At 32.8% G+C, this 22,693-nt stretch overlaps 1 protein-coding gene across 1 annotated transcript in view; it reads left to right on the top strand.

Annotated features, from left to right (window-relative positions):
- Nucleotides 1-22,693, top strand: part of LOC114331529 (putative glucosylceramidase 3) — a 164,308-nt gene that overhangs the window by 71,811 nt on the left and 69,804 nt on the right. Inside the window, exons 3-5 of the mRNA XM_028281122.2 lie at nt 1,940-2,104; nt 7,503-7,674; nt 13,566-13,847. Of these exons, the coding sequence (XP_028136923.1) occupies nt 1,940-2,104; nt 7,503-7,674; nt 13,566-13,847 (619 nt within the window). The remainder of the gene's footprint in view (nt 1-1,939; nt 2,105-7,502; nt 7,675-13,565; nt 13,848-22,693) is intronic.

The raw sequence follows: 22,693 nt of genomic DNA, 5'->3' as shown, positions 1-22,693 counted from the left end.
TTTTGACATTTAATAATGTATTAGTCAGATGGCTCTACTCAAGTTACTTGGGAACAAAAAAAGAATGAAGAAAATTGCTCCATGGGAAGCCGAGAAAATGCATTTTTTTAACGTATACCGATTTTGAACTTTGAGATTACATTTTCTCCAACCTAATTTTTGATTGGAATTTGGCTATTTTTGGCAATTTTCACTCGTAATATCGATAGTTTTTATTATAATAATATATGTTATGGGTAATTTAAAGATATGAAAATAGGTGTAGAAAAGGAGGACAAAAATAAAAAGGTGATGGTTCAAAAATTATGATCCTATTGATTATATCTTTGTCGTAAATGCCGTTCAACTTTGACTGGTTGTATCTCAGGAACCACTCATCACATTTAAACGTTTTTTCTTTTAAAAGAAGTGTTCTACCGCTTTTTTCCAATACCATTTTCACCATTTCGTTTAATTTAATATTTCCCGAGATATTCTATTTATTTATAAGCCAAAAAATTGTTTATAATTTTAAAATATTCCTGAAGCCGCTAAGATAGTGAAATTTCAATTCTGTAAAATACATTAGATAGGTACAGTGTCTTTTTATTCAAAAATCGTTGTTATTCTTGCGTATCATAATTATTGTGGTTTTTATAGCGACCGTAAATTTTTAATTAACAATACAATTGTTGCTAAACTGTTCATTCAATTTCCGTCGGCTTCTGGAAAAGTTATATTCTATAGGAAAAGGGCTTTTATATTACCAAGTTATTTAATTATTGATAAACAATTACTTATCTAAAATTTTTGTAGAAAATTAAATATTTTATTGGAAAACCCGCATTTTCCGTGGAAAATTTTTGTCGAAGTAAATCGGGAAAAACACGTCTCTATGCAGAATTTAATTATGATGAATTTTTATTTGGGTGTTTTTGGTGTAAATTTAAAATCTTTGGAGATATAGAGCAAAAATTAAAAAAAAAAAAACACGATTTTCGGGGGCCATTTTGTTTTTAAAAAAAGTAGCACACTATCTGCGGACTTTGCGCATATCTATATTATTAATATATACACTCACTTAATCATAAGATTCGATTCCAGCAATAAAATTGCTGGTAAATAACTTTTTCCAAAAATGGCCTATTCTCCGATAAGCTGCCCAAACTATTTATGCAATGCAATGCATATAATGTAACACAACGTCTATAGACGTTGCATTTTTCCCTATTCTACTTTGCAAAATACATATAGTGTCACAACACTTGCTTATACATTTGACGCACTGTCCGTCAACGTGTTAAGATTGATTTTAGCAAAAAAAATTAAAAAGGTCACTTCTCTCCATTTTTGTTTATATAGAATTATGCCGTAAAAGTAATAATAAATGAGATTCAATTCGATAATTATGCTTCCCCCTCCATTCCACCATTTTCCTCCTTAACTCAGAAAATATCGACAAAACGAAAAAAATTGTAACAAAGAAGATGTAGGAAATTTGGAATAATTTCAGTTCGTACCATTTTTGTCGAAAAGTTGAAAATGGCGAAGATATTGAGCAATAAAGGTTTTTTTTTTAATCAAGATGGCGGCTGACATAACGGCAGAATTCATGTAATTTACACTACTATTGAACCCCTCTAAAGGTTAGAATCATAAAATTTGGAGCAGGTCGCCATGCAAGATCAAATGCTATCCCAACTGGACTAACGTAAATAAATATTCCTTTACTTTATTTCCGTTGTCACAATCCGTGCCACCAGTCACCCAAAAATTCGCATTCACATACTTTTACTAAATATATTTGTGAAGCGAATTTACCTTAAGCACCTACCATATTTGCTGCCAATTCAGCCATATTTGCCGGTCGGGAAAATATATTGCCCCCATTTTTTAGCATAATCTGCCAATAAAATCCGTTCACTACATTTAACAAATTATTCGCCCATCCATTTTTCAGCGAACTGAATAAATCAGCAGAAATTAACAAAAATGAGATTAAGAGGATCGTGATCGACCAAAATAGGATTTTCCAGAGAATTATTGGCTGGGGAGGAGCTTTCACTGATGCCACGGGAATTAATATAAAAAGTTTAAGCAAGAATTTACAGGAGAAACTGATAAGGTGGGTATTAAAAAAATATTTTGTTTTGTTAAAAAGGTATATTGATTTTTATTTTTATTAATGAAATTAAATTCACTATTGAATTGACGATTGACGTAATGGTAGGGGAGCCCAAGCGGGGATTTTTGCAGTTACTCGAGCGCGTCAGATTATCATATGGGGAGAAACCTGGTAATCTGCAGATCTACCTCTACCATATATTGGCTCTTAACACAGGGAAGTTCGTTAAGGTGGGCCCGAAAAAAAAAACTATCCTTCAAATTACTCTAAATTGTCAGATTAAGATAGGTTAGTTAATTAGGTCATATTTCAATAGGTGTATATTTCAAAAATCTGACGATTAGGGCGAAGCGTAAGGAAATGGGTGAGTCAAAAAGTTTCACAAAAAATGCAAGTATTTCGCGAAATAAACATCAGATCAAAAAACTAAAAAATACGTCTTCAATATTTTTCAAAAATCTATCGAATGATACTAAACATGACCACCCACGGAGAGGGGTGGGGGTCAATTTAAAATTTTAAATACAAACCCCGCGATATTTCGCTGCAAACTGCAAAATACACTTCCAAAATATTTTTGAAAAATGTATCGAATGGTACCAAGCACGACACCCCCCCCCCCCCACGGAGGTGGTGTGGGGGTTACTTTAAAATCTTAAATGGGACCCCAAATTTTTATTGCAGATTTGGATTATTTACATAAAAATAAGCAACTTTTATTCGAGACATTTTCTCGAATTATGGATAGATGGCGCTATAATCGGAAAAAACCATTGTTGGAAATGGAAAATTAAATAAAAAAATGGAAAATCCCCACTAAAATGGAAAATTTTACCTAACATTTTTTGGTTCTAGGACCTAATAATCACAACCCAATAGGTCCCCATAACGCTCGAGTGACTTCAAATTTAGCATACTTTGCTCCCCTACCATTTATAACATATGGTGATAAAAAATATGTGCTTATTATTCTGAGAGGTAAAACTAGGCCTACCTGAAAACTTACTAAAATTACAATTTGAAGGATCTATACATTTATAGGGGTTAAGTTAAAGTAGTATTACAAAATACAGTTAAGATTTTATTTCAATACAGAGCACCACCATTCGCTTATACGCATTTCATCCTTTCGAAATCATCCGAGCGAACTGCACTAATAGTATAATCTTTCACGGTTTTTGCTGTAAATTTTAAAGAACCGCTTGGATTGACATGAAATTTGTCATAGGCATAGCTAACATGTCAAACAAAAAAAGTGATATTGTGCCGATGTGTGCTTTTGCCCTAGGGGTGAGTTTCACCCCCTCTCGGGGGCTAAAACATTTATGTCCAAAATAAGTACGGAAGTGAATAAAGCGACTAATTCTAAGCACTTTTTTCTATAGAGTTTTTTCGCCAAGTCAACACTTTTAGTTATTTGCGAGTGAATATGTTTATTTTTCAACAAAATAACCACATTTTTAGACGATTTTTCGCAAATAATTTAAAAAGTATTTTATCGAAAACAATATTCTTAACAAAAATGTAGCCTGTAAAAAAGTAAAAAAAAAAGGTGTATGCATGAGGTCTCTAGGCCTAGTAGAACCAGAGTTGTAGGTAATGAAAAATAGGTACATATTAGTAAAATTCCAAAGAGAATATTTCAACGTGAAATATCCAAAAAATGAAGCACTTTTTGAGGAAAACTCATTACAATTTTTTTAAAGTATATAAAAAAAGATTTATTTCTGTTTTTATAAAAAAAGTTTCTAGCATCAAATGTTAGCAAGTTACGCTCAAAATAAAGTTGGTCCCTCTTGTTTTGGCAAAAAAACGGGAAGATCACACCCTAATTAGCTTAAATTAATAAACTTAAATGAAATTAATCGTTGCCGCTTCTCCAGTTATTTTACTTATGTTGTGTTTATATGATCTGTAAGTTTCATCGATTTAAGTTGCTTATTTCTGAAAAAATTTAGTTTTAAAATAAAATTATTAAAATTTTTAATTTTGAAAAAAATGCTTTTTCTCAAAATAACTTAAAAATTGTTAGAGATACAAAAATCTCAAAAAATATAAAAAGTCGGCTTTGCTTTGTGAATATTTTGCATATTTTTGTTTTTCTGTGAGACAAAAATTGTTTAAGATTTGTTGTTTCTAAATTTGCATACACTCGTGATTAGTTTCTCGTCCAAGCCCTTTTAACTGAGGCCTTTTCAAAAATAATTACTTTGAACCGATGAAACTTACAGATCATATAATCAATATATGCACGAGTAAAGAAACTTGTAAAGTGGTAACGACTAAGTTCATTTGCGATGCTAATTAGGAGGTGATATTCGCGCTTTTTTACCAAAAAAAAGGGACTAACTTTATTTTGAACGTAACTTGTTTACTTTTGTTGATAGAAATTTTTTTATAAACCAAAATAAAACTTTTTCCAAACACCTTAAAAAAGTTAATATGAGTTATCCCCAAAAAGTGCTTCATTTTTTGGTTATTTCAGGTTAAAATATTCGATTTGGAACGAATATGAAAATATTTTTATTTAGCTACAACTCTGCTTCTGCTAGATATAGAGACATAATATCCACACGGTCTTTTTTACTTATTTACGGGCTATATTTTCTTTAAGAATATTTTTTTCGACAAAATACTTACTTTTTGAGTTATTTGAGAAATACCGTCGAAAAACGTGGTTATTTTGTTGAAAAATAAACATATTCATTCGCAAATAACTCTTAGAATTGTATTTATTATCGGACTTATTTTGGACATATATTTTTTCATCCCAAGACGGGCTGAAACTCACCCCTAGGTCAAAGTACACGTCCGTCGGCACGATATCACTTTTTTTCTTTGACTTGTTAGCTACGTTTATGCCAAATTCCATGTCAATCCAAGCAGTTCTTTAAAATTTAGAGGCTTTGCAATATTTTACCGTTAAAGAACGTACTATATTTCTTAAGGAAGTATTTCTTAAGGACTTCAAAACGCAAAAATATGCAGGGTATTCTATTTGAAATAAGAAAGTTCATTAGACTTACAGAAAAACGGAAGATATGACAACAATATAATTAGCACTATAATATCGGTCGTATAAGAAAACCCCTATCTACCAAAATCTATCAGAATCGTGCAAGCCGTTTTTGATATAATTGAGTGTTTCCATACATAAAACTCACTCTGTATATTTATAAATGTGTACTTTTTAAACATAAATTTAAATATACTGGGTGATTCTCCCAGTGAGCATTTGATTGAGCAGTGATTTAATTGAACACCCTGTATATTTTTATATTTTGAACGTTGCTTAAAAACCTGATTTCAAATAACTATATCATTTATGTTGTATTATGAATAATGCAGGGTGAAATTTTGAAATTATAAAGTATGGAACTACTTGTGGAATACAATTTTTTATGTTCTTATTTTAGAAAATTATAAAACACGCTAGGATAATATAAGTCAATTTTTAAAATGGACGGTTTATAAATTTAAATTTAGGTTGATTCACACAAGTCTAGCATAGCCCATGATCTTTAGTTTTAATAAAACACCCTGTATATTTTTCTTTAGAAGCTACTTAACAACATCATCTTAAAAAGTATATTATGTAGGATCTATCATGAATAACACAAGGTGGAATTTTTCAATTATGTATAATTTTCGTTAAGATATTAAATACATAAAATTTTTAAATTAATAATTTATCACACTTTAAATAAGGGCATCATTTTTTTAAATTAGGTAAATAGTCAGTATTAATAACAATAAGAAATATCAATATATTGGGTTTTGTATTTAATATCTTGACGGAATTTTCAAATAAAAAATTTCACCTTGTATATTCATGATAGTCCCTACGTAATTATAGTTTGTTAAGAACAGGTTGTTAAATAACTTTTAGGAACTTAAAATATAGAGAGTGTTTCATTAAAAACATAGATGATGGACTATGCCAGATTTGCGTGGATCACCCTGTATACATAAATGTATGTTTAGAAAGCGCACATTTACATTTAAAACTTGACGTAAACCAGCGTATACGTAAACCAGCGTTTTTTCTTTATCTGTTATATTAATAATGGAACCATATAATTACCTATTATATAGACAAGACGAAAACGGCGGGTTCTTTGGGAAAAATATTCTCATGAGATTTTTTTGCATAATTACATTCGTGAGACATCCCAGAATAAGGTTCAAGAAGTCGCCCACGTGAAAAGTGGGCCAAATTTTTTTTAACAATGTTTTTTAATCAAATTTCAAAAATCAATATTTTTGGCCCGGACAATTTTTTTGTAGGTTTTTTGGACCAATCTGGATAAAAAAGTTTTCTTATAATTTTTCTCTAAAGTTGATCGTTTTCGAGTTATAAACAATTTAAAATTGAAAAAAAAAAACGAAAAATGTCGATTTTCAAGGCTTAATAACTCGGTTAAAAGTTATTATTATGAAAGTCAAAAAGTGACTAATTCAAAGTTTAATGCCCCCCCTACAAGATCCCGAAGAAATTTTTATCATTATTTTATTACTAAGCTATCTTTAAGTAATAATATTGAGCGCCATGCACGTGGTAGGCAGCCGTAAATGTGAGTGCAAGTAAGATGCACAATTGGACTGCCGGAGTGGCATCTCTCTCGCACTCAGCATTTACGGCCGGCTACCACGTGCATGTCGCTTAATATTATTACTTAAAAATAACAGCTTAGTAATAAAATAATGACAAAAATTTCTTCCGGATCTTGTGGGGGGCATTAAACTTTGATTTAGTCACTTTCTGACTTTCATAATAATAACTTTTAACCTAGTTATTAAGCCTTGAAAATCGCCATTTTTCGTTTTTTTTTAATTTTAAATTGATTATAACTCGATAACGATCAACTTTAGAGAACAATTATAAGAGGCCTTTTTTATCCAAAATGGTCCAAAAAACCTAGAAAAAATTGTTCGGGCCAAAAATATTGATTTTTGCAATTTGAATAAAAAAAATTGTTAAAAAAATTTGGCCCACTTTTCACGTGGGCGACTTCTTGAACCTTATTCTGGGATGTCTCACGAATGTAATTATGCAAAAAAATCTCATGGGAATATTTTTCCCAACGAACCCGCCGTTTTCGTCTTGTCTATTAGTTCATTGAGATTAGGTTGTTAGGGTGCTTTCAAAAATATAAAAATATTGCTCCATTAAAAATAAGCCTTATGAACTATGCTACACTTGCGGGAATTATCCGGTACATTGAACTTTATAGTTAACTAGTGCACATTTATATAGTTTAAAAATCGAAGATTCTCAGCGTTTTTATAATTATTTAAAACAAGGACAGAAATAATTTACACTATTCACACTGAAGAATTATTATATTGGTATTCTTCAATATCTTTTTCTTACTAATAAATAAATATATTTTTTAAGATCCTATTATTCTAAGGACGGGATTGAATACAGCTTGGGCAGAGTTCCAATCGGTGGTACTGACTTTTCAACACGTGGATATACATATATGGATTCAGAATTTGATGGTAACTACTGTGAAGACCCTTTACTAACTAAATTTAAGCTAGCAAAAGAAGACTATGCATATAAGGTAAGTATTTTCGTTATTATAATAATTATATATGAATTCAGGCCCGGCCCCAGGGGTGGGCGAACTGGGCGGCCGCCCAGGGCGGCAAAATTTAGGGACGGCGAATTTTAGAGCACAGCCAATTTTTGAAATTAAAGAAATAATAAATTGTGTTTTAAATATTATAAAAAATCAATATTATGAAAAGAGGCGGCAAAAATGAAACTGTAAAAACGAGAATTAAATAAGTGAAACAATATTGCAAGGTTAATTCGACGGGAAATTGACAACACCTCCTTCTCCTTCAACGCATAAGAATAGTGGGATCAGAACTAAAGTAAATTCACTTAAAATTATATTTACTGAAAATGGAAATAATAATTTGAAACATATGGCTGAAGCTTTCTCCAGCCACGCTAAGTCTCCAGCTCATCTACAGTCAGAGCGACAGTGGGTAGAACTAGCAATTAGACAAAAATCGGTTAAAACCATAGAGAGGAAGAAACACAAAAAATTCTAAATTGAGAAACTCGTCATTGGAAAAATGTAATAGAACAACTAATATCAATGATACAGTTCTTAACACAACAGTGTCTTCCATTGAGGAGCGATTCTGATCAACTTTTTTATCATATATTTTTTCATCATAACAATGGTAATTTTTAAAAGCTTGTTGAGCTCTGTGGAAAATTTGATTCTGTTTTGCAAGAGCACATTAAAAGAACAACGAATGGTAGTAACAAGCAGCATCACTACTTGAGAACACGTATTCAAAACGAAATTATTCAGTTTCTCCATAACCAAATCAAAAATAAAATTTTTAAACTTTTTGAAATCAGCAAAGTATTACAGCATAATTTTAGATTGTACACATAATGGATTCCCAATATTTCTGGAGTGAAACAGGTGACTATTGTTGTACGTTTTGTCGATTTAGGTTCCTCTCAAGTGTTAAAATTGCAGAATATTTTCTTGGATTTGTGTCTGTATTGGAAACCACTGGCTTGGGACTTACAGAAGTTATTTTGCAAAAACGGAAAGAACTGGGAATACCGTTGTAAGATATGAGAGGACAAGGGTATGATAATGGGGCAAATATGAAAGGGAAGAACTTTTTGTCGCATGTTTTGCCATTCACTTAACTTAGTCGTGAACGATGCTGCTAAAGCCTCAGTTTGCAATTTCTTTCTTTTATTTAGTGACAAAAATTTATAACTTTCTCTTAGCATCTCTTCATCGTTGGGCTAAACTGAAAAATCATATTTCTAGCATAACATTGAAGCCTTTGTCCGAAACTAGATGGGAAAGTAGAATTACTCCGGTCAGATACCAAATTGAAGAAATCTACGATGCTCCTGTAGAAATCATTGTTAGGCAAGGCGGCAGTCGCCGATCTTGCCCAGGGCAGCATAATCCCGAGGGCCGGGCCTGTGAATTGTAGTGTAGGAAACAGAGATTGAACCTCGCAAAATGGACACAAGTCCGGTTTTTTTCTGGTATATCAAGGGGTGCTTATTATGAGACTAACAATTTCTTAAAAAATTTCTCCCCGAAACCCGCCTTTTCATCACTTTAAATGGGGTAATTTGTGGTTTTTGCGAAACGTAGGCATTCCTGTGCGTTTTACAAAAAATTTATTTTATAGTAAAATCAAGAGGACTATATTTCCTTCTATTTATATCCCGACAGCATATATCTGTCACACACCTTTTAGCGGGGATGACGCCCCAAAGTTGACAAATTAAAAAAAAAAGATATTTTTAAAAAAATATTTTTCCCTAACTGTACTGAAATTAAAAATAAACCCTGCGGCAATTAATCACAAATAAGTGGCTGATTTTCTGGTATATAAGGGCAATATCAAATTTTTTAATTACAGTGTGTTACATTTTAAAAAACCCCTTTTTATACCATCTGAACCGCCTATGCTAGAGTAAAAAAACTTTCAGCGATTATCCATGTACTGGTGTTATTTACAAATTTCTATAATGCACTCCCATTTTTTTCCGGAACCACCCAAAAAAAAAAAGGAGATTTAATCAAGAAAGTGATTTTCTTGGAATCCTTCACACACGTTCTTTTGTGCACGTTCTTATTACCTATGCATGGACAGCAAAAGCGATTTCTTGATGCAACCCCTGTAGCCAAAAAAAAAAATAAATAAAGAGGGGGTTGATAAAATTTTTTTTTTTGCTTTTTGGCCCATATGGACATATGCTCCATCAATAGGGTTTTTCATAAATATAATATGATTATTGCAACATCCCTGCGGAAAGTACCCCTATGCTTGAAAATATACTGCAGAAACTACCCCTATCCCTTGAAGAGCATGTTTTTACGATTTTCTCATTACCTATGCATTTTTTTAAAACAAAACTTATACAAAATTAAAGACCACTATTTTCTCTACAAATAAGGTCCTATGCATTTTTTTCGTATGGGCAACCGTTACGGCATAGTGGCGCCGTAAACCTCAGAAATGCTTTGGCGGGCTCTAGTTTTGTTTTATTTTTCGTCACCCATTCATTTTATTGATAACATACTTATGGAAAATAAAAGAACACACTGTCTGCTACACATTATGACCTATGCATATTTTATTTTCTTTGCACCCTAAACCCACAGTGGTGGCCCAAAATCAATTTTTGATTATTTTCTTTATTAATTCTCCTTTTTTGGGGTGGTTCCGGGGAAAATATGGGGGTGTAATATACAAATTTGTAAATAACACCAGTACATGGATAATCGCTGAAAGTTTTTTTACTCTAGCATAGGCGGTTCAGATGGTATAAAAAGGGGTCTTTTAAAATGTATCACCCTGTAATTAAAAAAATTGCAATTGCCCTTAAATGAAACCTATACAAAAAAATCAGCCACTTATTTGTGATTAATTTCCGCAGGGTTTCTTCTTAATTTTTTTTTAAAACATCGTTTTTAAAAATTTGTCAACTTAGGGGCGTCACCTCCGCTTAACGGTGGCTGATAGCTGTCAAGAAATAAATATGTAGTAGGAAATATAGCCCTCTTTATTTTACTATTAAGTAAATTTTTTGTAAAACGTACAGGAAGGGCGACGTTTCGCAAAAACCAAAAATTACCCCCCTTTTAAGGGATGAAAAGGGGGGTTCCGGGGCAAATATTGTAAGAAAATGTTTGTCTCATAATAAACACCCCTTGATATACCAGAAAAAAAAAAATAAAACCGGACTTGTGTCTATTTTGCGAGGTTCATCCTCTGTTTGCTACACTATTTCTCATTGTATATTTGCAAACATTGTGTTGAACCACATTATTATAACATATTTAGCCACTATTATGCGACATTCCGGCAATGTTTATAAGTTTTGTATAATTTATGTTATTTTGTTCTAAGCAACGATCTGAAAAATCATTGACAAATTGCTACACTAAACTCGGCTTTGGAAACGAAAGATAGTCGAAATTAGTATGCAATTAAAAATAAAGGAAAGAAAGTGTAGAATAGACAAGAAGGAAGGAAGAAAAATAGAATAGACCACCGGCTAAGTAAGCTCGAGAAACAAGAGACCCATAGGAAAGTGGAATTGAGAACCAGAAAAAGGAATAAAATTAAAACAGATTTCTTTCTGAACTAATTTGGGTGTGAAAGAAGGAGGGCTGGAAGAATAAAACAGAAAGTTAGATAAATAAAACCAGACAGAGATCCTAAACAAACTAAAACGAGTGCGCCACTCTTACTCTTCAGCAAATTAACAAATTTCTATGTTAACTAAACTTTCCTAATATAAAATTCATGTTGTTTCCTCCTAAACCAACTACCCTATGAAGTGAAACTGGAAATTATTTATTACAATTTTCATAAATCTAATATAATTTACATAAAAATATATACAATGTTACAATGTGATACATATAGTTAATAAATAATTGAAAATAAAAAAATCCTAGTAGGATTTGATGGCTTAAAAATGGAATAACCTATCAATTTTTGTGTTTGTACTGTTCATCCAAAGTTAAATAAATAAATCCAAAAATAACATACGGGAATATTTAAAATATAATATATTTTACCGCTCTTTGACTAGCAGCGGTAGAAAATCCTGGATAAAGTCTCCACTGAAGACTTTAGTTGGCTGAAAGTCACATCAGCGATCAGAACACCGTGGCGCAGTATATAGAGGTTCCACAGTAAAATCACTCCTCTGTCGGCGCTTTGATCTCAAGAAGTAATACCGGCAGTACGCAATTGGTAATTCACCAGTGGTTGATGCGGGTTTTCCTTGTTAAAATCCGTACGTTTCTATGCGACTTGCAATGCGAGAGTGGGGCAAAAGCGACTGCCAACATTGCGCGGTCGCCATGCGCGACTACAGACTTTACTTCCAATTTTTCGGAGAGTGGTTCTACTGTCCCTCTTTATACTGTGACCGTGGTATAGACGAAGTTCAATGGTACGTGACCCATATATTCACGTACGATATGAAGGAAACATTTCGATTTTCGGAAACGTCTTGCCATAGACCATTGTGGTGACAATGATGGATGGAGAAAATCACAGCATCCAAAATAAACCTATTTACTATGAAGAAACGGAAAGTTTTCAGGTACGGAAAATAGGCCGAAAAGCCAACAAAATTAGAACCAAAACCATAAGACTAAAATCCAAAATATAAACTCCAAAACTCTGAAACAGTAGAATATTGTTTAGGATTTAGAAAACTAAAGTGACAATTTTTACCGGGATAAAAAGAAACCATAATTACCTTGTACAATGGATCTTCTCACAAACGACTGCTTGTCACAACATAAAAATGAAGACAAATTAGATATTAGTGGTCTTTCAAAATAACAAACTTACCACTTTTTACAAATACTAAACGATGTATAGAGGTGGGAACTGATATATTTTTGTAGAGGCTTTGTAACTGTAACCAAAGACTGACAGATTTGAACACAAGAGATAGAATATTCGAAGGTTAATATAAATTAACGATAGAGCAAGAAAAAGATAATAAATAATAAAAACAAAGCACAAAATAAAACAATCAAAATCAAAGAGGAGAATTGGATATATTAGAAACATGATTCCTTAGGAAATTAATTGCTAATGACAGAAACATATATTTAGATATAGCAAAAAGGAAAAGGAAGCAACTAATATATTGTAGTATTTATTTTAATTTATTTACAACCTTCTAACAATTATATTGTGCGCCTATGATTCCAGAAATCTCTCGACGGCGGTAAGTCTTGCTTTAGGCCGGCCACACACGAGTGAATGTGGCCGGTCACAGACGAGTGACTGTGGCCGGCCACAGTCGCTATTCGCGGTGTGCAAGTAATTGGAAGGGATACGCGAAACGATCGTGCGCGAATAGCGGAGAAATATTGCAACTTTCTTAAATAATTCATGTCAATTGAAATTGTCAAATGGACGTACATTTCATAACTACTGTCACTGAAGGACAAAAATTATATATTGCTCCACAATATTGATATGATATGCAATTATTATATAAAGGTAAATTTAATTAATTGTATTTTGATTGCAGTACTGCATGTTAATAACTAATTTTACTTACTACATACAATTGTTTACGTTTTAATAACAACCTAAATCCTATTTTTTCTTCTTATTATTTTTTTTGGACTATGGCCTTGACAATTATCCAGTAACCAGGACCATACGATTGGCCAATATAATTAAAAGTGCGAATAAAAGTGTAGAACGTAGAAACCAGGTGTCGCTTTTCCGAACTTGCACGGTCTCAATAGTAAATTTTATAGTACATAATATATATAATATATAATATTATATAATAGTATATTTTCATACTATCCCATTATTTTCACATTTTATCCAACAAAACCAGCAGTACCTAGTTATTTTACAAATGATTTGTAGTTTTTGACTAAAATCATCCTCTTTTTAGATACCTATAATAAAAGAAGCCAAAGCCCTCAACAATAACTTATTACTTGTCGCTTCTGCATGGATGCCACCGAAATGGATGAAAGAATCTCTGCAATACCCGGGAATATTCGGTTTCTTAAAGAAAAACATGTACAAGCCTTGGGCCAATTACTTTGTAAAATTTTTGGATAACTATCTTAATAATAATATAACTTTCTGGGGAATAACTACAGGAAATGAAGTCTATTTCAATGCGGCTCAGACACTACTTCCAGGGATTTTGTGGACGCCTGGGGAAATGGTAAGTTTTATCTAAGTTACGAAAACAGAATAAATCGGTAATGAAAAGAGTATTCCAAACATTTATGTTAACAAAGTGCTTAATAATTATTAAAAGTTTAGTTCAACTGTAAAGTTAATTCTGAAGAAAGAAAGTTCTCTTAGATAAAAAAAATACTGAAATCTTTACATTTTTAGATTTATCACCAAAATATAAATACATCAAACTTTATTAATATTAAATGGATCCCTCTTTTACACATTTTCGCTAATCTCTTTTCATTGTGTTGACTTAAAACTTACCAAGCTATTTTTAGACTGCTTTATTAATTTCAAAAATTCATAATACATTTAAAGCTTATCTAAACAATTAAAGTATCTACTTATTTAAAAAATTAAAGAGAACAAAATATTAATAATTAATTGAAGGGTGAAGGAAAAAAACAGGGAATGTCACACTTTATAAGAAATTGAGATAGTGACACTATCTAACAGATATTTTATGTATTTACTATTTACAGTAGACTAGTAGATAATAACTTGGACCGTCCGATAAATATGCCTACTTAAAATAGTACTGTGAAGGATAAAAACTGGAAATGTCCACGCATGAAAGGTAAAAACAAGGAGAGTCCACTTGAACAAAAACAAAAATTATCTACTACACTTTTTGATTTCAAGTTTAATCGTTTAGTTTCCTTTGTTTATGTTTGTTAGAAACTTTTTCTTCTTCTTAGGGTGCCTGTTCGTTCCGAACTTTGACAATCATTCTGGCGATGATGACCTTGTTGGTTGTTATACGAAATAGTTGTGCTAAGATCTTTCTATACCATGCTCTCAGGTTAGCAAGGCAGGATATTCTTCTTCGTCCTGGAGCCCTTTTTCCTTCAATTTTACTTTGTAAACTGCATTGGAGTAGCTCGTATCTGCCTTGATTTCGCAAGTCCCAAGTACGGCCTTTCACGATGTTGACTAAATCTGCAGTTGTGTTCATCCTCCGTAGCCGTAGTTCTTCTTCATTGGTGACTTTGTCTATGCATGGTATCTTCAGGTTCCTTCTGTACAACCATAGTTTCAAAGCCTGAAGTGTTAGAAACGGCACGGCCAATAAAGTTAGAGTTAAGCGTAATGGAGTTTCCCAAGAAATTAATGTGTGTTTTAAAGCATTCATGTCAATACATGGTGTAACTAAGGGCAAAATTGAACACCTTTAAAAAAATTTAAAAGGCTACAGGAACATCTGGACAAGAAAAACGTGGTAAGCATAGTTCTCAGCATAGAATCCAGAATCGCGTGAAGCAATATACATATTAACCACAAAGTCTTTTAAAACTAGAAGATTATCCCATTACAGTTTACACAAATCTAAGAAAAAGTATTTACCAAAGAGTTTGAACGTTACAAAGAAAAACATCCTACTATTAAAGTATCTTACGTTACATATCGGCAAATTTTTAACACGGAATTTAATTTGTCCTTTGGTTACCGAAGATCAGATACATGTTTAGCATGTGATGAATTCCAGGCGAAATTAAAATCATTAAATTATGACCAGGTTGCTGCAGAGATTCGTAAATTAACAATTTAAAATGAGTTACACAAACATAAGGCACAGAAATTCTATAATTTTAAAAAGGCTGCACTCAAAAAGTCAAAAAAATCAGGCGACCATTGCATTAGACTATCAAAAAATATTGCATTGCCTTTTGTTATAACTTTTATTGCCATTTTTGTTGCCATAATTTTGTTTTCAGCCTTTCTATCAGCTGGTGCAACTAATGTTTTTAACGTAAAATAATATTGTAATGTAAAGTACAACGTGACGTTTGGACATGGTCCTTGTTTTTTCAGTTTTTATTTGTAGTTAGGTATTTTTTAATTTTTTACCACGGTTCTTTAAAAATCTGGTTAAAATGAGTTTGTGTATTAAATACAATGTAGTTTAAGTTTACTAAATAAAAATAAATACTATTTCTTCAGTGCAATGGTTTAAAGATATGTAGTTTCAAACATTAAATTTTCTTTTTTCTCAAAACAAAGATAACGTGGCATTCATTGTTTTTCCCTTAACTTTTCAATTCATACAATTACTTTTTTGTGTACATACATAATATATTAGATACCTAATAAGGTCCGGTTTCACCAACAACAAATAAATCAATGAATAATTATTCGTCGAATAAAATTTATTAGACGTTTATATTTTTATTTTGTTTCAATATCATTTTGATAATTTAAAGTTAAACTAACGAATTTACTTTCTTATAGATATTTACAGCGAGATTAACTTGCCAATTTATTCGAATAGTAAATAGTTATTTGATAAATAAATAAAGTAAGTCTTATTTGACGTTAGTAAAATAGAGAAATGTCAGTTTATTGGTCCAATAACTTTATTCGTAGAATAAACTACCATTTGTCGTCGGTGAAACCGGCCAGACCTGTATAATAAAAAAGGGGACAGACATAACAACAGGATTTGTAACAGCAACAGGATTTTAACATCAAAAGGAATTAATTAAGGATGTTGCCTTTCCCCCACTTTACTTAAGGTATACCAAAACAAAAATGTAGAACTATGGAAATACCAGTCATCAACACTATGGTATGTATGCTCAACTTTGCAGCCGATCAAGAATTAATGGTGCAAGATTATGACGATTTAAACTATATGGCCCGAAAATTAATTGATAGTTATATATATGGGGTCCAGAAATAAACAAGAAGAAAACTGAATACTTGTGTATTGAAAGAGAACAAAAAGATCTCATATTAAGCAACATAAGCACGATAAAACACTGCTTCGACTACAAATATTTAGGTACTTATCAATATTTCTCACGATGGAACATTAGACAAAGCCATAAGAGAAGCAAATACGTCCGGTAGAAAGCTACCACAATGTTACACAGTGTTTTATGGAACCAATCCATGTGCAAAGAAAATAAAAAGAGGATATATGACAGTATAGTGAAAAGTATCACTTTATACAGCTGTGAGGTATGACCACTGAAAGAAAGAACACTGGCAACGCTGAGAGCAACGGAAATGGATTTTTGGAGAAGAGCAGCAGGAATATGACGAAGAGAAAGGATTACCAACGAACGCGTTATAGAACTAATGGGTATCAAACTAACAATCACGGATGACTTATTAACAAAACATTTTATCTGGTTACATAATATACATAGAATGGATGAACAACTAATTACAAAGGAAATACTAAAATGGCAACCAGAGGGAGAGAGAAAACGTGGTAGACCGAGAAAAAGTTGGAGCAAAGGAATTGACAAGGAGCTGCGAAAAAGTAACATAAAAGAGGACCTGTGGAACAATCGGACGAAGTGGTGATTGGAATGTTGGACGTTATAAAACGACATGTATGTAGTAGTCGTACACCTGTAGAGCTTAATACGAAAATGGAGGCCCAAACCACGTTAAACAAGCCTGCGGTTAGAGACGAATAGAATTAAGAACAAAATATCAAACAGATTACAGAAATATTTCAAAAGGTAAAAGAAAAACACTTCAGGTGGATAAATGAATCAAGAAAAATCATGGACGAAAAAAAAAGCCATAAATGACAGACATATGTATCGTTCTATAAAAATAATAAGAAGGCGAATAGTAGAAGCAGAACAGAACAGGAAGAAATGAGAATGCGAAGAAATTGAGACTTAGTTAAGATTACAGTTACTGTGCGATAGTCGCAAGTACATAGAAAAGTTAAAGAACTACCAGGTAGCTAAAAACGAAGACAGAAAGGAAATCTAAGTGATTGACGGAAACATCATCTTAGATAAACATAAAAAATAACTACATGGAAACGATACCTAGAGAAACTGTTTGAAGATGAGGAAAAAGATAAACCAAGAATATTGCAACAGAAAATTTTTCTCGACAATAACACAGCAAAATGCTGGAAAACCAATCCTCGGTAATATACAAGCAAAACTACTCAAAGTAATGGACAACTAATCAATAACATTCAATGACGTATAATAAGTAGACTACTCAACTGCTGTAAAAGGTGGGAGTTTTGTTTGTACATGCATCACTGGTCGTTTGTGTTGTGTTTTGTCTTTGTTTACGCCTTCTTCTTCTGATTCTTCCTCTTCTTTCTTGTATGTAGGCTTTAAAGCCTGTTTCTTCTTCAATATTAACCTCCTAAATTGTTTAAATTATCGCACCATTTTTTCTTGAACTCCCAATACGTTACTTATCTCGTGCTATTCTTATTATCCTATCCTCTGCCATTCTAATAATGTGTTCGTTTCACTTCTGTTTCCGTTTTATCACCCATCCATTTATGTCTTCTACATTGCATGATGTTTTTATGTTTTCGCTTCTCTCCTTATCCTACAAACTTTTTCCTGATATTCGTCGAAGTACTTTCATCTCTGTTATCTCCAGTAGTCGTCTCGTTTTAGATGTGTCAGGTCTTGACTCCGCCGTGTATGTCAATATAGGTCCAATTGCTGCTTTATAGTTTCTTGTTTTTGTCTTATCTTAGGGGTTTGTTCTTCCAGATTATGTCATTAAGAGATCCCGCCGCTTTACTTGCTTTTAAGCTTTGTTGTCCTACTTAACTTCCTCTTCAACTTCTCCATAACTGATTATATCTATTCCCAAATATCTAGACATTGCTTCTGGCTTTATTATTTTTCCATTAACTTCGATTTTATGTCGTAGTGAGTATTTAGATGTTGTCGTACATTTGGTTTTTTCTGCTGATATTACCATATTGTATGACTTTGCTGTTAAAGGTGTGTGTTAATTTTTGGAGATCGTCTTTTGTCTCGGCGAGTAATGCGGCGTCGTCAGCATAATATAATAATTGAATTTCTTTGTTCCCCATTCTGTAATTATGACATTTACGTACTGTTTCTATTATTTCATTCATTATTATATTAAAGAGTAGTGGGCTTAACGAGTCACCTTGTCTGACTTCGCTTTGTACTGGTATAAACTGTGTTGGTTTTTTATTGTTTTTAATTGTTTAAGTGAAAATCAAATTTTATTTTAAATTTTTCGGAGCTATTTACTTCATATATTAGTAAAATGCCTTTTAATGGTCTCATTTGTGGTCGCAGAAGTTTGAAAACTCTTTTCAAGTAAGTTATTCTTGAAATGTAGATTGTTAGGCTATATCAATGTAAATAAAATACACCAGGCGATAGATCTTGCTGATACCCGATTATGCATATGGTATAGCCGAATTCTCTGTCCAGGTGTTTATATGTCAGTGATAACAATAATATATTCAACAAGATATACAACTAGCTAAAGTCTGAGTTTATTGCACTCTCTAGCCAAGCCGCACACCAAAGAAACATGAAACGAAAAACATGATACATGAAACGAAAAACATGTTTCATGAAAAGAAAACATTGCTAAACAAATCTCAAAGTCCACCTACCAATGAAACGAGTGTGATTCATGCTCATGACACATTTTTATTTTCGGAGAGTTTCATAAATGGCCGGACATATATTTGTTTAGCAGTGGTTTATTTCCATGAAACGTAATTTACGTTTCATGTTTCTTTGATGTGCGGCCTGCTTAATAGTTCCAGCTGATCGTAAACTGAAGTTGCGGGAAATGACAGAGGCCGTAATTGAATTAGTAAAAAGCACACTATGAAAGACACTAACAAAATTATTTTTTAAGTTAAATTGTGGCTTATTTCCCATTTAAAATAATAAATTATGTAAACGCCACAAAGAAATAGCTTCAGAACAATATTTTAGGTTAAATTATATGTTTTAAATACATATCCATAAACTATAAACTTATAGGTTTGTTCCAACACGACTGAGAACCGTCATGTAACGATCACGTTACTATATAATTGACGTTTCATGGGTTCCATGGGAACGAAATAATACGTTCCGTGGTACTGCGCAGGACGGTGATCGTTATATGGACGGTTCTCAGTCGTGTTGGAACAAACCTTATAAAAATAATAACCCACTCGTACCGCGTATGCGTAGAAAGCTAGAAGGATCTTCAATTGTCTTGTGCATGATGTAGTCGCAGTCGATTCGGTTCTATTCCTTGGCGCAGTGCGGGCCCTTAAGTCACTCGAGTCTAGATCCTGACCCGAGGATTAGCGGCGTGTAATTTGTGTTGCCTATATAAACTTGAATCGCGAAACGGACCTGTTTATTATTCAAAAAATATTACAACTGTCATAGCCACCTTTACTTAAGGTGGCTATGCAACTGTACAAATCAATGTACTGGAAATCATGATTGGAAAACTCTATTGTATCGTATTGTATAGGAATGCTATGAGAAGTTTCATAATGTTTAATAAAGTCCTTTTTAAAAGTTGCATGATAATTATACACAGAGAACATTTATGTTGAAATGTTTTAGTTTCTGCAGAAACTGATACATTTGTGTGCATTTTTTTGACATGAAAGTTTATACTTGACTTATGTCTAAATTGTTTATCACAATGTGTGCACTTATAGCCGTTGCCTTTAAGCACTTTTAAAGGGGCAATTGCATCTAATTTGTCAGGATGTGAACTTTTTACATGTCTTTTTAAATCAGGTTTACGTTTATACGCGTTTCCGCATTCCACGCATTTATTAATTCTTTCCACACCGAACATTTTCGTTGTCAAGAAAATGAAATACCTACTCAAAAGCAAACACAAACACAGAACTGTGAATAGTAGAAATGATTGAATCGGAAAATTGATCTAACAGCTTCACTGTTTAATTGGTAATTATACAAAGAGTCTACATTCTACCACATCCAATACTATTTTAATATTAAATATCATGCAACCGCAGTAAATATCGATTTTTATTATCACTCAATGGTCTTTTCAGCGTTTTAAATAACTCAAAAGGCCCATTTCGTTGATTCAAGTTTATATAGGCAACCCAAATTACACGCCGCTTATCCTCGGGTCAAGATTTAGACAGAATACCTTAAGTCCGATTACCTACTTTCGGCGGTGCTTTCAGTTCTTTCGGCTGGGCTCGCTATTTTAGTAAACTCGTAAAAAGAGAGATAGAAGGTGGAGGTTCTAGTTCAAAGATATTTTCTACATGCCAATGTTAATGTTGCTATGCTTGCTGGTGTTAATGTCTGGAATTTTATATTGGTCCACTATTTCAAATGCAGTTCAAACGCAGTGTTTTAAAGTGTATGATCCGTTTTTCTTTGATTTATACTGCATATGTCCAATTTATGATATATTCGGTTATGGATGACGTTCAGTGGAAACTTTAGCACACGAGACATCAAGCTAATGGTGCCTTAATCGCCACACTCTCTTGCGTTTTTCTTTTTAAGGAGACAAATAAAGATCGACGTTAACCATTCTTTGGGTAGTACGCCTGTGCTATAGATTTTATTCAAGAATATCACTAAAGCATCAGTATTCTGCCAGTCTATAATTTTTAGTAGTTCAATAGGAAGCATGTCATGTCCAGGGCTGTTTCCGCTCTTCATTATTTTTAACGGGTGTATTATTATTTTTTTTAATATCGGGACCTATTTGGGCATACTGCATGCATATTTTGTTTGTTAGTCCGTACAAGCCGATAAGTTAGGAACCAGATAGACTGCATTATGATAAACGAAAAACACCGTAATGCTGCTAAAGCCGTGAAAGCATATCCCGGAGCAGACGTGGCCTCAGATCACAACACACTTATCGCCAAAATTACACTCACACTTAAAAATATTAAAAGACATCCAAGAATTGCTAAAATAGACACAAAAAACTTAAAGAAACCTACGTAAAAAAATTCCTTTAACACGAACTGGATAATATAAACTGCAGAAAGCTAAACATAGATACCAATGATATTGACGATCACTGGGAGCGACTAAAACATTGCCTACTAGAAACTTGTAAAGAAATACTCAAAACTTCTACAAGGAGAAAAGAGGAATGGATGAACGACGAGATATGATGGAACAACGGAGAAAATAATATAAGAACAAAGATAACAATAAATACAGGGAGATTAACCACGAGATAAGGAAGATGATAAAGCAGGCAAAAGAAAAAAAACTTTGAAGAGAATAGCAAAGAGATTGAACACCTCCAAAAAAGATACGATCTATTTAATCTACATAAGAAAGTCAAAGGAATGGCTGGACTAAGAAAACAAAATCTCACTGGTGCACTTCTGTATAGGCACGGGGTTGCTATAACACAGACCGATGAGAAAGTACAACGTTGGACAGAATACATTTACGAACTGTTCGAGAATGAAAAGGGAGACCTGGAACACATAGACCTTACTTTAGGAGAAATAAAATCAGATATTATAAAAGAAGAAGTAATACACGTACTAAAAACGATGAAGAAAGGAAAAAGCCCAGGACCTGACATGCTTCTTGGATCTTATAAAAATTATAGATGAGCAGCATATTGATGTTTTTAGTGATACTCTTGAACACTAGCTCAGCACATTGCCCAAAGAATGGTTTGCGTCAACATTTATTTGTTTCCCTAAAAAGAAAAACGCAAGAAAAACGGCGACTACCGCACCATTAGCTTGATGTCTCATGTGCTAAAGTTGCTACTGAAAGTCATCTATACCCGAGTATATCATAAACTGGACATAGATATTAATGATATGCAATTTGGGTTTCGCAAAGGCCTAGGAACTCGTGAAGCTTTTTTTTTCACTTAACATGCCTATACAAAGGTGCCTGGACGTCAATCAAAATATATATGCGTGTTTTATTGACTATAATAAAGCATTGGATAAAGTAAAATATGAACAATTATTAACCCTTAAACGCCCAACCTTTTTTAGGTTCCATGTACGCCCAAGGGTGGGTAAAAAATGTCCACCTCGAAAATAGCTAATATATTTATTGAGAGTTGTTA

The sequence above is a fragment of the Diabrotica virgifera genome, chromosome 1, assembly GCF_917563875.1.
Source record: "Diabrotica virgifera virgifera chromosome 1, PGI_DIABVI_V3a".
Lineage (NCBI taxonomy): Eukaryota > Metazoa > Arthropoda > Insecta > Coleoptera > Chrysomelidae > Diabrotica > Diabrotica virgifera.
The sequence above is the reverse complement of the archived record's forward strand: the minus strand, read 5'-3'. Positions and strand labels throughout refer to the sequence as shown.